At 35.7% G+C, this 14617-nt stretch overlaps 3 protein-coding genes across 3 annotated transcripts in view; 1 reads left to right on the forward strand and 2 right to left on the reverse strand.

Annotated features, from left to right (window-relative positions):
- Positions 1-861: 861 nt before the first annotated feature.
- On the reverse strand, positions 862-2633 carry LOC111509203 (V-type proton ATPase subunit G). The gene is made up of 3 exons (XM_074186441.1): positions 2444-2633; positions 2107-2306; positions 862-1135 (listed from the first exon to the last, which is right to left on the reverse strand). Exons 1-3 carry the CDS (start codon positions 2523-2525, stop codon positions 1067-1069), a joined length of 351 nt encoding a protein of 116 aa, XP_074042542.1. The 5' UTR covers positions 2526-2633; the 3' UTR covers positions 862-1066.
- A 986-nt stretch (positions 2634-3619) lies between these two features.
- LOC111509289 (putative ribosome-binding factor A, mitochondrial) lies at positions 3620-6040 on the forward strand. The gene is made up of 7 exons (XM_023165003.2): positions 3620-4055; positions 4527-4722; positions 4978-5146; positions 5200-5339; positions 5390-5503; positions 5609-5785; positions 5841-6040. Exons 1-7 carry the CDS (start codon positions 3898-3900, stop codon positions 6000-6002), a joined length of 1116 nt encoding a protein of 371 aa, XP_023020771.2. The 5' UTR covers positions 3620-3897; the 3' UTR covers positions 6003-6040.
- Positions 6041-6382: 342 nt separating this feature from the next.
- The window catches only part of Mcr (Macroglobulin complement-related), a 48370-nt gene continuing 40135 nt past the window's right edge, over positions 6383-14617 (reverse strand). The window contains exons 18-22 of the mRNA XM_074186438.1: positions 12594-13126; positions 10892-11133; positions 9789-9963; positions 9276-9381; positions 6383-8771 (exon numbers count right to left, since the gene is read on the reverse strand). Coding sequence (XP_074042539.1) covers positions 8575-8771; positions 9276-9381; positions 9789-9963; positions 10892-11133; positions 12594-13126 — 1253 coding nt within the window. The 3' untranslated portion in view covers positions 6383-8574. The remainder of the gene's footprint in view (positions 8772-9275; positions 9382-9788; positions 9964-10891; positions 11134-12593; positions 13127-14617) is intronic.

The following is a 14617-nucleotide window of genomic DNA, read 5'->3' on the forward strand; positions in this document are numbered from 1 at the left end:
ATCTTGTTATTCAAACTAAGAGGTGGGAGTTCACATTTGAAGATGAGGAGATGGGTTTTATCAAAGTTTAAAGAAAGCTTATTTGAGTCGCACCAGCTCCTAATTTTTTCCATGTCTACAGTGGCATCTTGAGCTAGTTTTGTAGGATCTTTTCCCTGCCACAGCAACGTTGTGTCGTCTGCAAATAATGTGATGCTAGCAGTTGTGTTATATCATTAATATACAATAGAAACAAGATGGGTCCTAGGATGGAACCTTGAGGGACACCTGCTTTGATTTCTCCGACATTTGAGTCGGTTGAGAGTCTTACAATTTGCTTTAGACGCAATAAGTAGGATTCAAACCATCTAATGCTTCTGTGCTCAAAACCCAAATGTTTCCGCTTCCGCAGTAAGATTCTGTAATCAACGAGGTCTAATGCCTTGGAAAAGTCACAGAATACAGCTGCTGAATAGGCACCAGAATTCATATCACTATAAATCTTATGCAGAAAGTTAAAAATTACATCACTTGTATTTTTGTTGTTTTGAAAAACATGTACATGTGAATTACAGGGATGAAATAATGAATATCCAAATTTTATTTTATTGTAGCTTCTATTTTTTTTTGGATATATAATCTTCCATGATCTAAAAAATAAGCAAAGCTAAAAATCGAAATCAATGGATTTTACTTTTCAGTTTGCCCTTTATTACACTACAGCAGATTGTTTATTGATTTAGCTGTTTTTTTTTTTCGGATTGTGATCATAAACCCAAAAAACAGAAATATCGATTCCTGCACAAAAATATCTGACAATATACAGTTTTATGATTTTGAAGAGCAAAAGCTGTTTCAACTCCCTGAACCGCAGTTATAAAATTTTCAAGTTTTCACAATATATTTTTTCTATTTTGACTTACAATATACAAGTACACAAATTCCACTACCCTGTGAACTTAAGAGTGAACTGCCTTAAGAGATTAAATATACAATACATGGAATGAACATCTATACAGAACAATTGAAAGGTATTCCTAGTTTTCCCACGGGAAAATTCAATTACTTTTTAACAACCACACACAGTCTATTGGCGGTAGTTCTTGTGGATTTCAGGTTTGATGTCGTACACTAAGTTGAGAACTTCTTGGATAACCTGAAAAGAAATGTTTGAATTAGTTTTTGGAAATGAGCACAAATATTTGTTTCGTTTAGAAATCAATGGGAGATTTTTTCGTTGTATGGGTTTACAGAAATAGCATTACTTTGTGATATTAGAAGAGTGATGATTTCACAATCATCATCAAATACACAACTTTTATTTCCCTCAAACACCTTTCTTCTGAATTTTGTATGTCTACAAATGCTTTGCATAAGCATATTCTCACGAAATAGTAATTGTGTCAAATTCAGATTTTTTTATTGCATTATTTATTCATTTATTAAAAAAACTTTTTTTCTGTTGAGTTGGCTGTTTTGGAAATTGATTTCAAATACATGAATAGTAGGTTAAATTTACACAGAAAAATGTGTAAATCTAGCGTACAATTCTAGGATATTATTTGTCATGAATTACTGCAAGCACTTTTAACACAAGTGGTTGATTTTTTTCTATTAAATGAGCATAAAAATGTTAGTGGTCTTATGCCTAATATTCAAAGTCAAAGAAAACACAGTGTTGCCTGACTGCAGAAATAAATCGCAGTTGTACAAACATCCAACAACAATAAAAATGTTTTTTTGTTGGAAATACAAAATTATATTCATGTGCTCCAAGGCACATTCGTTAATACCATGTCATGTGGCCACTCATAAGCCTGCAGATTCAAAAAAGTTTCTTTCTTCATTTCATTTAACTTGAAAGTTTCAGTTGAAGTAAAAAAAATCTCTCAATAAGAAACCGAGACTTCTTTCAAACAGAAAGAAAATAAAACTGAAAATAATTAATTTAGTCGTAACAGGCTTTCAGACTCGGTTGAAATAATTAATCAGAGGCAATTTATAAGCTGAAATCATACAATTACACACATGCAATCGATAAAGAGAGCCCCATGTTAGACGTTAGACAATGTCTTCTTTAATAGTACGACACTCCTAATGATTCATTGGGAGGGATATTGAACTTACAGGTTCTTTTTGACTGATTATAGCCTTGTTCATCTCTTCGATTCTACGTTTGGTGTCCACTTCGATTTTGGACGCTACATCCTCTCTGGAGCCCATATGCTTGGCCTCGAACTCCCTGAATTGACGTTCGCGTTCTTTACGGTATTTTTCGATTTCATCTTGAGCTTCTTCTTTGGCCTGCTTCAGCCTTCTTGCTTTGCCTGCAACAAAAACAATTCTGAGAACATTTCAAAGTTATCAGTTTATGAACAGTAGGAATTTCGTCCACTATTTTTTAGTCTCGTGATCAGGGTTACACCCAAAATCCTAGGTCGCGATTTGTATTATTAAAACTCACGTTTGCGGGCTTCTGATACTTTTTCTGCTGCTCGCTTTTCGGCAGCCAATAGTTGCTGGATGCCCTGCGTTTGGCTTGCCATTTTCTGTTTTTTTAACTTGAAAAACTACCAACACGGATGAACGTCGACAGAGAGAATACCTCAAACTATACAGAATTACAGAACACGAAACTTGATTCTTCAAAAGTCATGTGTGAATCAATCATATGATCAAGTTTATACGATACGAGTCAATAAAACAGGGCTGACATCGTTGCCACGTTGTTTGTTGTCGCGATGTTTCCATATGTATAAATTTAACTAATTCGCGAGAAGAAGCACTCTATTTTTGAAATATTGTATGGGCCTCAGATATCTCATCCAGAGAAAGAAATTTTTCTAATCAAATTGAAATAATTTGAAAAAAGTTAGAATTTGAATTCAATTTGACCTTGAATTTGAATATTTTCCTCCAAACGATACAATAGTATCGACACCTCAAGATTTCATTTCCACAATCTTTATTTGAAAAATATCACATGTTTCGCTAACGCAGTAACTTTTTCGTCATGAAAGAGTACTCATAACATTAGTACATTCTCACAACTTTGTTGGAGTTAATTAACATATGCTAGAGTTTTCTAATGTTAAAAACTGGAGTGTATTTTGTGTATCTGTCTTGAATTTATTATTACATTAAAATGCTACTCCTCATTTGATTTCAGTTTCATTATATAAAGTTTTACATGATTATGTATTGTCCTAACACATTAAAATTATTACTTACTGCATGACATGACGTTTTTTCCAAAAAAAAGTTTCATGTCAATTGTCAGTTTGTCATTGATCTCTGTCTCCTGTTACTCCGATATTTGTTAATAATGCCACTAGCAAGGAAAATATATTCAGATGAATAGATACTATATACTGAATAGACCAAATTTCACTCAAAAAATCTGTTTAAAATCTGTTTTTTCCGTTAATCAGGAGGAGTCATTTTATAATTCGACTATACTCTATTATAATAACAAATTGTTATGAATTTACTCATTTCCAAGTTCAACCAAATAGTTACAGTTATAGATATATTGATATGGATAATCTCACATTTTTTCAGATTAGATCTAGTACTTTTTTTAAGGGTTGCTACTATTACGGCAACGGCAATTACGGCACATCCATCATCCATATACTGTGACTTTGCCGGCAATAGCAACAGTGTGCTACTAGTGAATGACAAGTTTATTTACGTCTATTGTAAAATAAAAATAATGAACTATCCACATTTCGTTGGAATGTACTTAGACTTGGATATATGATATATATAAATAAACTACAACCAAAAGAAAGATAAAAATAAATATACTTTACTACACCTTGAAGGTTATACATAACCTGCAAAATTATCTCTCAACCGAGTGTAACAAAATTTGTATGTATCAATAATTTGATATTGACTGGTCCAATAAGTAAAATGTGCCCTTTTTGTTCACGAACTTGGAAGTTTTGCCAGAAAACCATTCAAATTCACCCTTTCAATAGCCAGTCACAAATCCATACAACAGCAATCATAAATGGGGCCCGACAAGCTGCAAATGCCATGAAGAAAATTCTGGGAGTTAATAAGAAAAGGTTAGGTACTTATCATTCCACAATTTTTTTTATTAATGACATGTCAACCACCTTTAAACATCATGTAACTTATTGAAAAGACTAATTGTTGTTATTGCAGTAAACACTGTAAGTCTATGCTGCAATGGAATATTGTGAAGTTCCAAAGACATAACATTAGAAGTGGCTCAAGGCTCCGTCCCAGGACTACTGTTTGTATTCATTTCTGAATGTCACACAAACATCTTTGCTGATGACACTGCAATCAGTTTTTCCAGACAATTTCAATGCTTTGTGTCAACTTAAAAGACTTATTCTGAATAAATTAAAATCTTCTTTATTCATTTATTAGGGAAGATTCCAGTGATCTATACACAATAAATAGTATTTTTTCATCTAAGGAATCAATTGTTCAGGAACGTACTTGTATAAAATTTCAATCTGGTGTGTTTACATTCAAAAAATTGCTAAGAAAGTGAATTTTCATTTCAGAAAATTTGTTCACTATGAAGGGGCTCCTGCTTTCACGCCAGAGTCATTCAGTAAGGGTTCTTCAGATGGCAGGCCTTCGATCAATTCTAGGAGAGCTGCTGTGCTTAATAAACTCTTCATGAAACATGTTACGGATCTCATGGCTACTGGAGAGTATGCTTCAGAAATACTGGGACATGGAATAGAAATAAACAGAGTAAGAAAACGATTATAAACTAGCGTGCCCTATGATTAATTTTTTATTGAAAGCTTGAAGTTTGGACACTACTGAGACAAACTTGTGTTGCATATATTGGCTTATGTGAAATTTGACTTGTGAAGAAAATTATTATCAAATAGGCTTTTCAGTTAACACACCGTTATTTCTATACTAATGACAACCCTCAGAAGTTGAAGCTTGTACGAGCTAAGAATTAACAACATTCTTCATAGTTTAATATATTGCCTGCAGGTCAAAATTGCTCCGGATTATAAGTGTCTAAATATATACTGGATAGCAAGAGGTTCGGAAGATGACCAAGCAGTCGACCAAATACTGCAGAAAAATGCTGGATCCCTGCGACACGAACTCTCTCAGCTTCGAGTCATGGGAAACGTACCGATGATACAGTTCGTCAAAGGTAGGCGCTAACAAATCAGTAACTGCAACCAGTTAATTTGGTGTGCTTTGCAGATAAACGGTATGCCAGAATCGTAGCATTGGAAAAGCGACTAGCCATCGCAGATTACGGTGAAGATTATGTTCCTTCTGATGAGGCAGTCCAAATGAAGTCCGAGTTCGAACTGTACGTTCCACTTGAAGACGAAACTAAGGTATCTGGCATGGGAGTGAAAGTAACATTTTGAAAATGCTTTGGTTGTAGAGACAAGAAGCTGAGTTAGATGAAGAGACTCCATTGGATGAAAGTGAAGAGTTGCCTTTTCCACCAATGCCTCAGAATGTCTTGGGTTTGGATCATGCAGCTATCTTGACTAGGGTGAGTTTCCTTTGTAACCTTCGATAATAATTGCTCTTCAGTGACAACATATGTTGTACAAGAACAGTCAAAAACGGACTAACCCTCCAAGTTTCAATCTTTTAGATTAGAAAACAAGTGAAGAAATCAGAGGCACCACATAGACATGCCGTTCTTAACGATGAGGCTGATGAGAGCTGGGCCACTTTTAAACTGAACCAATCAATTAATAAAGATCCCGTATCACTGGGCAGCAGCAAGACTCAGAGAGAAGCCTTTCGGGAATTTTTGCACCAGCGACAAGTAATGATGAGTCATTTCTGTCTCCTTCATTCAATGTTAATTCGTACTTTTTCAGATACTCAAGATGAAAGAGAAGCGAAGACACAAGAATTATATGCCAGATGTAGAGTATGTAAAAGAAGAATTTAGAAATGCCCAGTTTTCTAAACTTGAAAAATTCGATGATAATTTCGACCAGGATGATGATTTTATTGACGATGTAGAGGAGAAAGTTTAAAGAGAAAGTATCAACTAATAAAAAGAACATAATGTTTACTTTGATTTGAATTCAATGAGGGATGGTTTTATTTTTTCTTGCAGTAAAATAATGTGAACAAAACGCTGCTGATCAGTTTAACGACTGGGACTAGATGCAAGATTTGTGAACCAGGGCCACAAAATCTATTCTGTTGTTTCTTCTAATAGTCAAGGGTTGTATCACAAGTTCACCAGTATTAATAGGCAAAAACCGGAGGTCACCCTGCTTTGGATTAACAAGGTCTTGCCTTTTGACGTGCGAGTCCTAGCATGTGATGTGACTTTCAATGTTTACGAAACAAACCATTTTGAGTTTTTGGAATTCTTTCTCACTCTTCAAGTTTCAATGAAACCACAGACTATCAAAAGAAAATTTTTATTAAAAATTCAACATGTATACAAATCTTTCTTGAATTCAATCTTGTAAATGAGAATACTCGAAAATACAAAGAAAAACAAAAACTAAAAGTAATATATATACAGCTGCAAGTATTTGGATCCCTTTTTATTTGTTCAACTCGCTACAAATGCGAGTCTGTTTCTATTCACTTTGTTACAGTATTCTTAAGAACAATATACAGAGCATTTCTTTTAAACAAAACGCGTTTTACTGAGTTGTTGGATAATGTCTGTCAAAAACATCTTGGTTTGTAATTTAAAACAAAAAGTTTTCACTAGAACATCCACAATAACCCAGATCATAAGAAAATGTTGAAAAAAAGCTACATTCATTAAACTATACAATGAGATGGTGAAAAAAAAATACAACAAAAAATTATTGTACATAATCAAATGGGTCGGAATATTTCAATATATTAGTTTTTACTAAACCTAATACACCAACTAAGTTAGTGCAAATGGACGGTTTTCATTGAGACTAAGAGAGCACTTTATCGCTCTAAATGTATTGTTACATTTCAGTTAATTTTTGTCATTTGATGGGTGTTTGATATGTGTTGGAGCTAGAGAAGAATATACAATATACTTTGCACTATTCGGTAACTATTAGGCTGCAGTTTTTACACTTTTGGGCCACTGTTATTGGCTTGGTAATAGAACGAGGAGTCAAAACATTTCAAGACTTTTCTTGAAGGGTTTTAAAACACATACTTTTTTGTTGTTTTTTTGGCCTTAATTGTTGAAGCTATTAGGTCTTATCGACCTAAGTATCGAATGAGTCTGCCTTGAGACATGTATCCAAGAACATTTGAGTAAATAGTTTAATAAGAGGGATCCTATCTCTCACAAATTTGCACATAACAATATAGCTAGTGTTGCTTTGAATTATACACAAAGTAATAATATATGGTCTCTAATTACTAACATGTGAACTATGAAGAAAGATTATTATTGTTATTGCATTACAGTTACTGAGATTACTGTAACTGCATTACATTACAGTTACAGAGATAAACTCAGACTTAGCCATTCTTTATAGTAGCCCTTAAATCAAAAACAGGCTCATTTCTCTCAGTGAAATGGCCATAACTGAAAAGAAGAAGTAGAAAGGAGAGATTTCTTCTTTCGATTATGACCTCTGCTATTAGAGCCATCCAGTCAGTAGTCGCATTTTGACTCCCCGTTCTTGAAAATATCTCGCACCCAACCGAAAACGTTTTTGTGAATTTGGTGGAAAGACATGATCTGCTAGGTGAATAAAATATGCATCCTCACAAAAATCGAGTTCCCATACCAATTACCCATTTTTCGGGCAAAACCTATGACGAACACAAAAATTAAGTAATAAAGTAAAGAGCACTAAGGTGACGGAGATTCATCTTTTCCATGTTTGAGTATGCATCGAAACAGTTTTTTCATAGGCACTCAATTTCCCTACTTTGTACTCTAAAATACTATCGCTATAATTATAATTTATATATTCGGCGGTCGTGCTTTCTCCTAAAGGATTAAGGTCACTAGAAACGTATCATAGTTTTAAAAAGTTGACAAATATTTGATAACAAATCTAACCCTAGTTCTTTGATTTCTTCGACAAATACTTTCATTAAAGGCAATCCCTCAGAATTTTATTATTATCGAGATTTGAACGTTTCAGATACTATTATTTTCAATGAATTTTGATAAATTTTGAAAAAGACTATCCATAAACCAAGAGTTATCAGTATTTTCAAACCATTGATCGACGATACAACTGAAAGTATAAATCTTTCTCCAAGAAATAAAATTTTGCATGGAAAGTAGTTTCAAAGAAGTTTGAACACAGCTGAGAAATAGAGATTTTGTAAGCTGTCCAGTAAAATCTCACGAAAGTGTTACTTGCACTCAAAAATTAACAGAAATTAAGAAAAAAAAACGAAAGGATTTGTCCCTATCTGTTCTAAGGAAAAACCTGTGATACAGAGTCAACAACCATCTGCCATTTAAGAGTTTACACGACTTCACCCCAAATCCCGACAATAATCGGTCCCGTCGTGCCAAAAAACTTTCCATCTTACTCGACAAGAACCAAAACTTCGATCCAAACCCAAACACGCGTTTCCCTACCTAATATATAATATTCAACAAGTAATATATTCAGTTCACTCTATTTTTTACAGTACCACGTCTCGCGTCAGCAAGTGTCTCAGGATTAGTACCGCGCTCGATACAAAAGTAACGTATATCGTTGCGGAAAGCGGCACCGCTGCGTTGTATATGTAACAGTAGGGGCACTGACTACTGCCGCACACCTGGCAAATGTCCAGCACGTACGATGACAAGGCGTCGAATATGGTTTCGTTGAATCGTTCTGAAAATGATAAGGATAAATATGCATTATTGTGCAAAGAAAAAATCTCGTTGACGAAGTTAGTAACTGAAAAATAAATGGGATACATATATGTTCTTATTTATTTATATATACATGGGCAAGCCCAATTCAGATATAAGTATTACAGTGCTATGTAGTACTTGATGCAATATAGTGAATTAAAAGTAAATTATAAGAATAATACATCTTGATAAAAAAAAAAGGATGAGGGAATCTTCCAAAGAAAGGAAGGAAGTATTCAATTTGAAAATAAGTATCTCTATACATGGATGTGTAGATCATGCAAAGAAGTAATTTTCAGACACAAACTGAAAGAAAGTCCTCCTGAAACAGCTACTTTCATATAAACATTGAATTACACGAAAGAAGAAAGAAGAAAGTGTTCATATAGAAATACTTCTATATGAACACTGAATTATACAGAAGATACTTACACGTGTTAAAAATAGACGAATATTGTATTAATGGTTAGTTTTCACTCACCTGGTGCATAATAATCATAAACTCTAATGGGCAAATAACGGGACATATTGGCTACAGGATACCACCGTTCCACAGTGAAATTGATGCAGGTTTGCTCACTATCCAACTGAAAAACAAGGAGATTGTGTTGAACTGAAGTATTCCCGGACAAAACAGGAACATTCCATGGATGACCATGGGATGTCCCAATTTATTTCCAATCAATATCTTATGAATGTCCAGGTGTACCAACCCGGACATCTATGATATTGTAAATGTTTTGGATATCTAATGGATGTTCATAAGATAACCACAAATAATATCCATTACAAGTCCACTTAGGGATATCTTATGGACATCTATCTCATGTCCAAGGATACTCCGTCCCGAATTAGACGCAAACACTTTGCTAGAAAAAACAGCATTAAAAACAATGCAATTAAAAAATTTAAAGAGGAGAATTTAAACAAAACTGTCTACTTATAAGTGAATAAAAAAAAAACTCAACGCTCTTCAAGTATCAGAAATACTTACATAATCAAAATAAAAGAGTACTTTTCTTTCTAAAAACTTGGCTCTCTGCAAGTTTCTCACTCTTCTCGATAATATGTATGCGTCCAAGTCTTGTTGCTGTATAATATAACCGGTGGGTATAGTAACGTCAAGAATTGCCATGCCCGATCTTTCAGATTCGTTCAAGTGGGTCCACCTAAACAAAAATTATACAATACATGAATATATACATACATACATGAATTGTAGTTGTCAGAAAGTTAAATGTAATTTTTTACAATTAAAAATAGTCATGCCACAGGTCTCTAAGAGAAAATTAACAAAAGTGTTCAGTCTCGGAAAAATTTCCTTGATCTTCTCTTCAATCAAGTTATTTCATATGTACTCAAATGTCTCATTACTATTTTAGTTAATATTATTCTAAATTATCCCCCGAAACAAAATAACTCCGGCAACCGCTGGATTTCGTCAATCGACTGTGACTCGGCCAAGGTAGCGCTCAACTCGCCTTGCGTTTCTCGATCGTTCTAGATGTCATATCACTTAGAGAGACTTTCCTATCGGCTTCCAGAGACTTCCATTGCGATATACAAACACTACCAACAGGCAGATGGGGCAAGTCTAGTTAAAAGAGCGATATGAAGTGATCTAATAAAGCGATAGATATTTGAATATTACTGGAGTTTTTATCCCCACACCAAACCATTATTTCAACACCTCGACACGTGTTTCGATCACCAAGTGATCATCTTCAAGTATTATTCTGAAGTTTTGGTAAAAGTTTCAAACCTCCCGGTATTTCAAAAGTAGGTAAGAAATGAGTTTTTTGGTGCAAACACATTATTTTTTATTAAATCTGATGTTGTTCATTTTTTCTTCTTCAAATAGTCTGTCTTTATTAGTTATAGTTGATAATAGATGCAATAGATGATTATTTGGTATCATTTTCTGAACAACGTTTTACCACTTGCTCCTTTTTTTCTCTCTAGCATTTACCTCGTTATATGTTAGCATATTCACAATAATATTCACTTTTCTTTTTATATATTAGGACATCTATTTGGAAAAAGGTTCATTATCGTCATAAATATTGATTTAAATAGTTGTAGAATCAAACCACTTACTTCTGACAGCTGACATAAGTGATGTGAGACTGATTCCTTCCGTAAAAGTACTGCTTCGTCCACAGGTCGAAAGCGGGAACTGGCGGCTTCGTCTGGAACCGCTCGACGTCCACGTTGTACTGCACCGACATCTGGAGGATGGCGTACCCCGTTCCTTTTCCTTGCACCTTGACTGTGCCCCACGCGTTCGGAATGTCAACATACTGCAGATGCGCCCTGTTCCTGTCATTGACGTACATCACCTAAATTATATAGTTCTTCATTAGCACAGGGAGTTTCTGGCAAAATATCGTTTGTCGAGAAAATATCAGTGTATACTAAGCAAACAAATTGAGCATAGGAACCTGGTATGTAGCTGAGCTCAATTAGATTAATTATTTTCAGATTCAGCCATTAGTTTACTTCACCCCTGGAAACGCCAACTTGGTTGATAAAACAGGGGTCAAGAGGGGTATTGTTGTAAATTATACCCTAAAAAAATAACGCCGGACGCCACTGGTCTTTAACGATCGACTGTAAATTGGCCAAGGTCTCGCTCAACTCTACTTGCGCTTCTCGATCCTTCTAGGTGTAGCGTCGCTTCGAAAACATTCCTATCGGCCTCTAAAGACTTCCATTGGGGTATATAAGCACTTCCGACAGGCAGAGGAGACTAGTCTAGTTGAAAGTGCGGTACGAAGTGAGCCAATAAAGAGATAGACATTCGAGTATTAGTCTGAAAATCGGTTAAAGTGTTCGATTGACAGTGTAGTAGTGAAATAAAGTTGATTTTTATTGTACTGTGTGGTCAATTATTGTCGAACCCACGGGAAAACCGTAACAGTATTTCAGTTATGGCGTTTGGGAAAAGTGCTCGTTTTGTATCTAAATTGCTGTTTCACATCAATGGTTTTTCCTTGAACCAGATTCATATTCCAAAAAAAGGTGATTCTTTTGAGGAATTCTAACTACTGCGACTATTTTATAGCGTTATTGGAGCGTTTGAAGAAAAAGAAAGTGGTGTTTCATCAAGACAATGAATATAAATCAATGTAGACCCTTTGAAGACCCCAATGAAGGTTTGAAGACCCTTTTCAAGGGTCAACCAATGTTATTGACAATTTACCTAATGCAAGTATAGGTATTAGCATACCAAACTACCTGAATCAACATAAATACCCTTTACGCATATGTAATACAAAGTCATTAGATATAAACTCAACCTCTGAAGAAGTTAGCCACTAGCTCCAGCGAAACATCAGGAAGAAATTCGAAAAATCCACGTCCTCCAAACCCGAATAATAAATAGTGATACTGAAAACCTCGACCACGAAAGCCTCAACCATTTTGTGCATGAATTAGGCTTGGAATTGCTTCCGCATCCATCGCATTCTCTAGATCTGGCCCCTAGCGACTTTTTTTTGTTATGACCTCACGAGATACGCTAGAAATAAATCAGGAAGTAGTTGTCGAAACTGGGGCCTTTTTTGAGGGTAAAGACAAAACGTGATATAAAAATGGTAAAGAAAAATTTGTATGACCGGCAAACTTTAAATCATTCTCTGCTTAGAAAAATAGAATCATAGCAAATACTTTGTGCTTTCACGCTTCTGTATTTGACTATATTCATGCTTCTGTATTTGATAGCAACGTTAACCAAAGTTTTGTCAATAAGAATATCTCTTTAGGCAATAAAGCATCTTCATTACTATTATTATCATACCTGCGTCTTGCCTGGTAGCGCCGTGGCCTCCACAGTCACAGAAAGACTGGATATGTCTCGGATACGCTGCGCTGAAGTGTACTCTATGAGCGCCTTCATGGCGTTGGCGGTGTCTGAGGTGGAGGCCCATCCTCCATCCGTGAGACGCTGTGTATTGAGCCAGCGGACGATGTTGTCGACGTAGATCTCCTGCCTGGCGACGTACACTAGTAGTGCGTAGGCTGTAGCTTCGATGTTCTCCGAATCGTACTCGTAGGGCAGTCTGGGCAGTAGGAACGGCTTTTGATTTTCTATTTTATACGGAGGTTGCGGAATGCTGTCCCTGCCCCAGTAGAGCAGACCGCCTTCGAATCGTTGTCTTCGGGATAGTTCGAGGAAGGCCGTTTCCGCGTTCGGCGCTTTGGCCTTCATCAGGGCGTACGCGACGATGGCCACTTCGAAGGGGCTCCCCTTTTCCTTCAGGAGTTCCATGTTGCGCTCGAGCCAGTGGATGGCGCGCTTCGCCGCGATGGCCACTTTGGAGCTGAGCCCGCCTGGAATAGGTGATCAATCAATCAATCAATCAAATATACTTTATTGTCTGAAGAACTATATCTTGTAGACAAAGTCATAAATAATATGTAAGATACAAAAATCTACAAAAAAAAACATACACAATTTAACAAAATACAATAAACATAAGCTAAAAATGTGAAATACACTGAGATATTCAGCTGGAAATAACAAGACAGAAATAAAAGTTAAGATTCAAGTGAATCGTCAAGATACTCCTGAACTGAATAATAGGCCCTATCAACAAGTAGCATTTTAACTGCTTTTTTGAATTTGTTGAGCACTATAATTTCTTTAATTCGGGCTGGTAAGTGGTTAAACAGTTTGATCCCGTTGAATACAATTGAATCCCTAACAAGGGAGCTCGCAGGAATAGGCAGATCTATGTTACTATTGTGGCTATGAGTATTATATGAGAAAGGGGGAGATGCACAAGAATTTTTTTTTTATCAAGCAAATTGATTCCAAGATAAACAGGGCAGCTACTGTTAAAATACCGTGAGCTATGAAAAGAGGCTTGCATGGATCCCTGGGAGCTGCTTTGCACATATACTGGACAGCCATTTTTTGGATCACAAAAATCATTTGAAATAAATCTCTAGAACAAACTCCCCAGAAGGCAATTCCATATTTAATATGGGGATCTATTAGAGCGAAATAAGCTGTTCTTGAATGGGAGTAGCCTAGTTCTCTAGAAATCGCTCTTAGTGCATAGCAACCTGAGGCAAGCTTCTTGCTTAAGTTTATTGTATGATTTTTAAATTTCAGTTTATCATCAATGTTCAACCCTAGAAATTTATAATTATGTACCCTGTCTAAGATTTTGTCACCAAGGCAGATCTCAGGTAAGTTGCAGTGGAAAGTAAGTATGCTAGTTTTATTGATATTGAATGATAACTTATTGCAGTCGCACCATTCTTTGATTTTGTTGATGTCAGCTGAGATGGCATCTTGAAGGGTAGGAATGTCCTTGTTGTGCCATAATAAAGTGGTGTCATCAGCAAAGAGAGTAATTGTGGCCGTTATATCTATAAAAGCCAAGTCATTTATGTAGATAAGAAACAAAATTGGGCCAAGGATCGATCCTTGTGGTACACCACATTTGATAGTTTGAGCAGAGGAACGCTCGGTTGTTTTAACTACCTGTTTGCGACCTGATAAGTACGAATGAAACCAGTGGAGAGTGTTGCCTCTGAAGCCATACTGTTGCAACTTATTAAGAAGGATCTCATGGTTGACACAGTCGAAATCTTTCGATAGATCACAGAAAATAGCAGCGACTGCTTCTTTAGCGTTATATTCGGAGTATATCGTTTCTAACAGAGAGAACATAGCATCACTAGTACCCTTATTTGCTTGGAATCCAAACTGACGAGAAGTAAGGATGTTATTATCATTGCAAAAACATAAATTCTGCTTCACCCTGCTTCTGGGTCCACCCTTATACAAAGGGATTATCAGAAATGTCTTCA

This window comes from Leptinotarsa decemlineata, unplaced genomic scaffold (genome assembly GCF_025532065.1).
Source record: "Leptinotarsa decemlineata unplaced genomic scaffold, Ldec_3_MD MMD2_tig00078422_RagTag_RagTag, whole genome shotgun sequence".
Taxonomy (NCBI): domain Eukaryota; kingdom Metazoa; phylum Arthropoda; class Insecta; order Coleoptera; family Chrysomelidae; genus Leptinotarsa; species Leptinotarsa decemlineata.

Bases quoted from the DNA above. Each gene is read 5' to 3' on its own strand.
- LOC111509203 (XM_074186441.1), bottom strand. From the start codon at position 2,525: ATGGCAAGCCAAACGCAGGGCATCCAGCAACTATTGGCTGCCGAAAAG. The intron at 2,307-2,443 runs GTGAGTTTTAAT...TTTTTGTTGCAG, and splicing joins AGTATCAGAAGCCCGCAAAC to GCAAAGCAAGAAGGCTGAAG. The intron at 1,136-2,106 runs GTAAGTTCAATA...ATTTCTTTTCAG, and splicing joins TAATCAGTCAAAAAGAACCT to GTTATCCAAGAAGTTCTCAA.
- LOC111509289 (XM_023165003.2), top strand. From the start codon at position 3,898: ATGTGCCCTTTTTGTTCACGAACTTGGAAGTTTTGCCAGAAAACCATT. The intron at 4,723-4,977 runs GTAAGAAAACGA...TATTGCCTGCAG, and splicing joins ATGGAATAGAAATAAACAGA to GTCAAAATTGCTCCGGATTA. The intron at 5,504-5,608 runs GTGAGTTTCCTT...TCAATCTTTTAG, and splicing joins ATGCAGCTATCTTGACTAGG to ATTAGAAAACAAGTGAAGAA.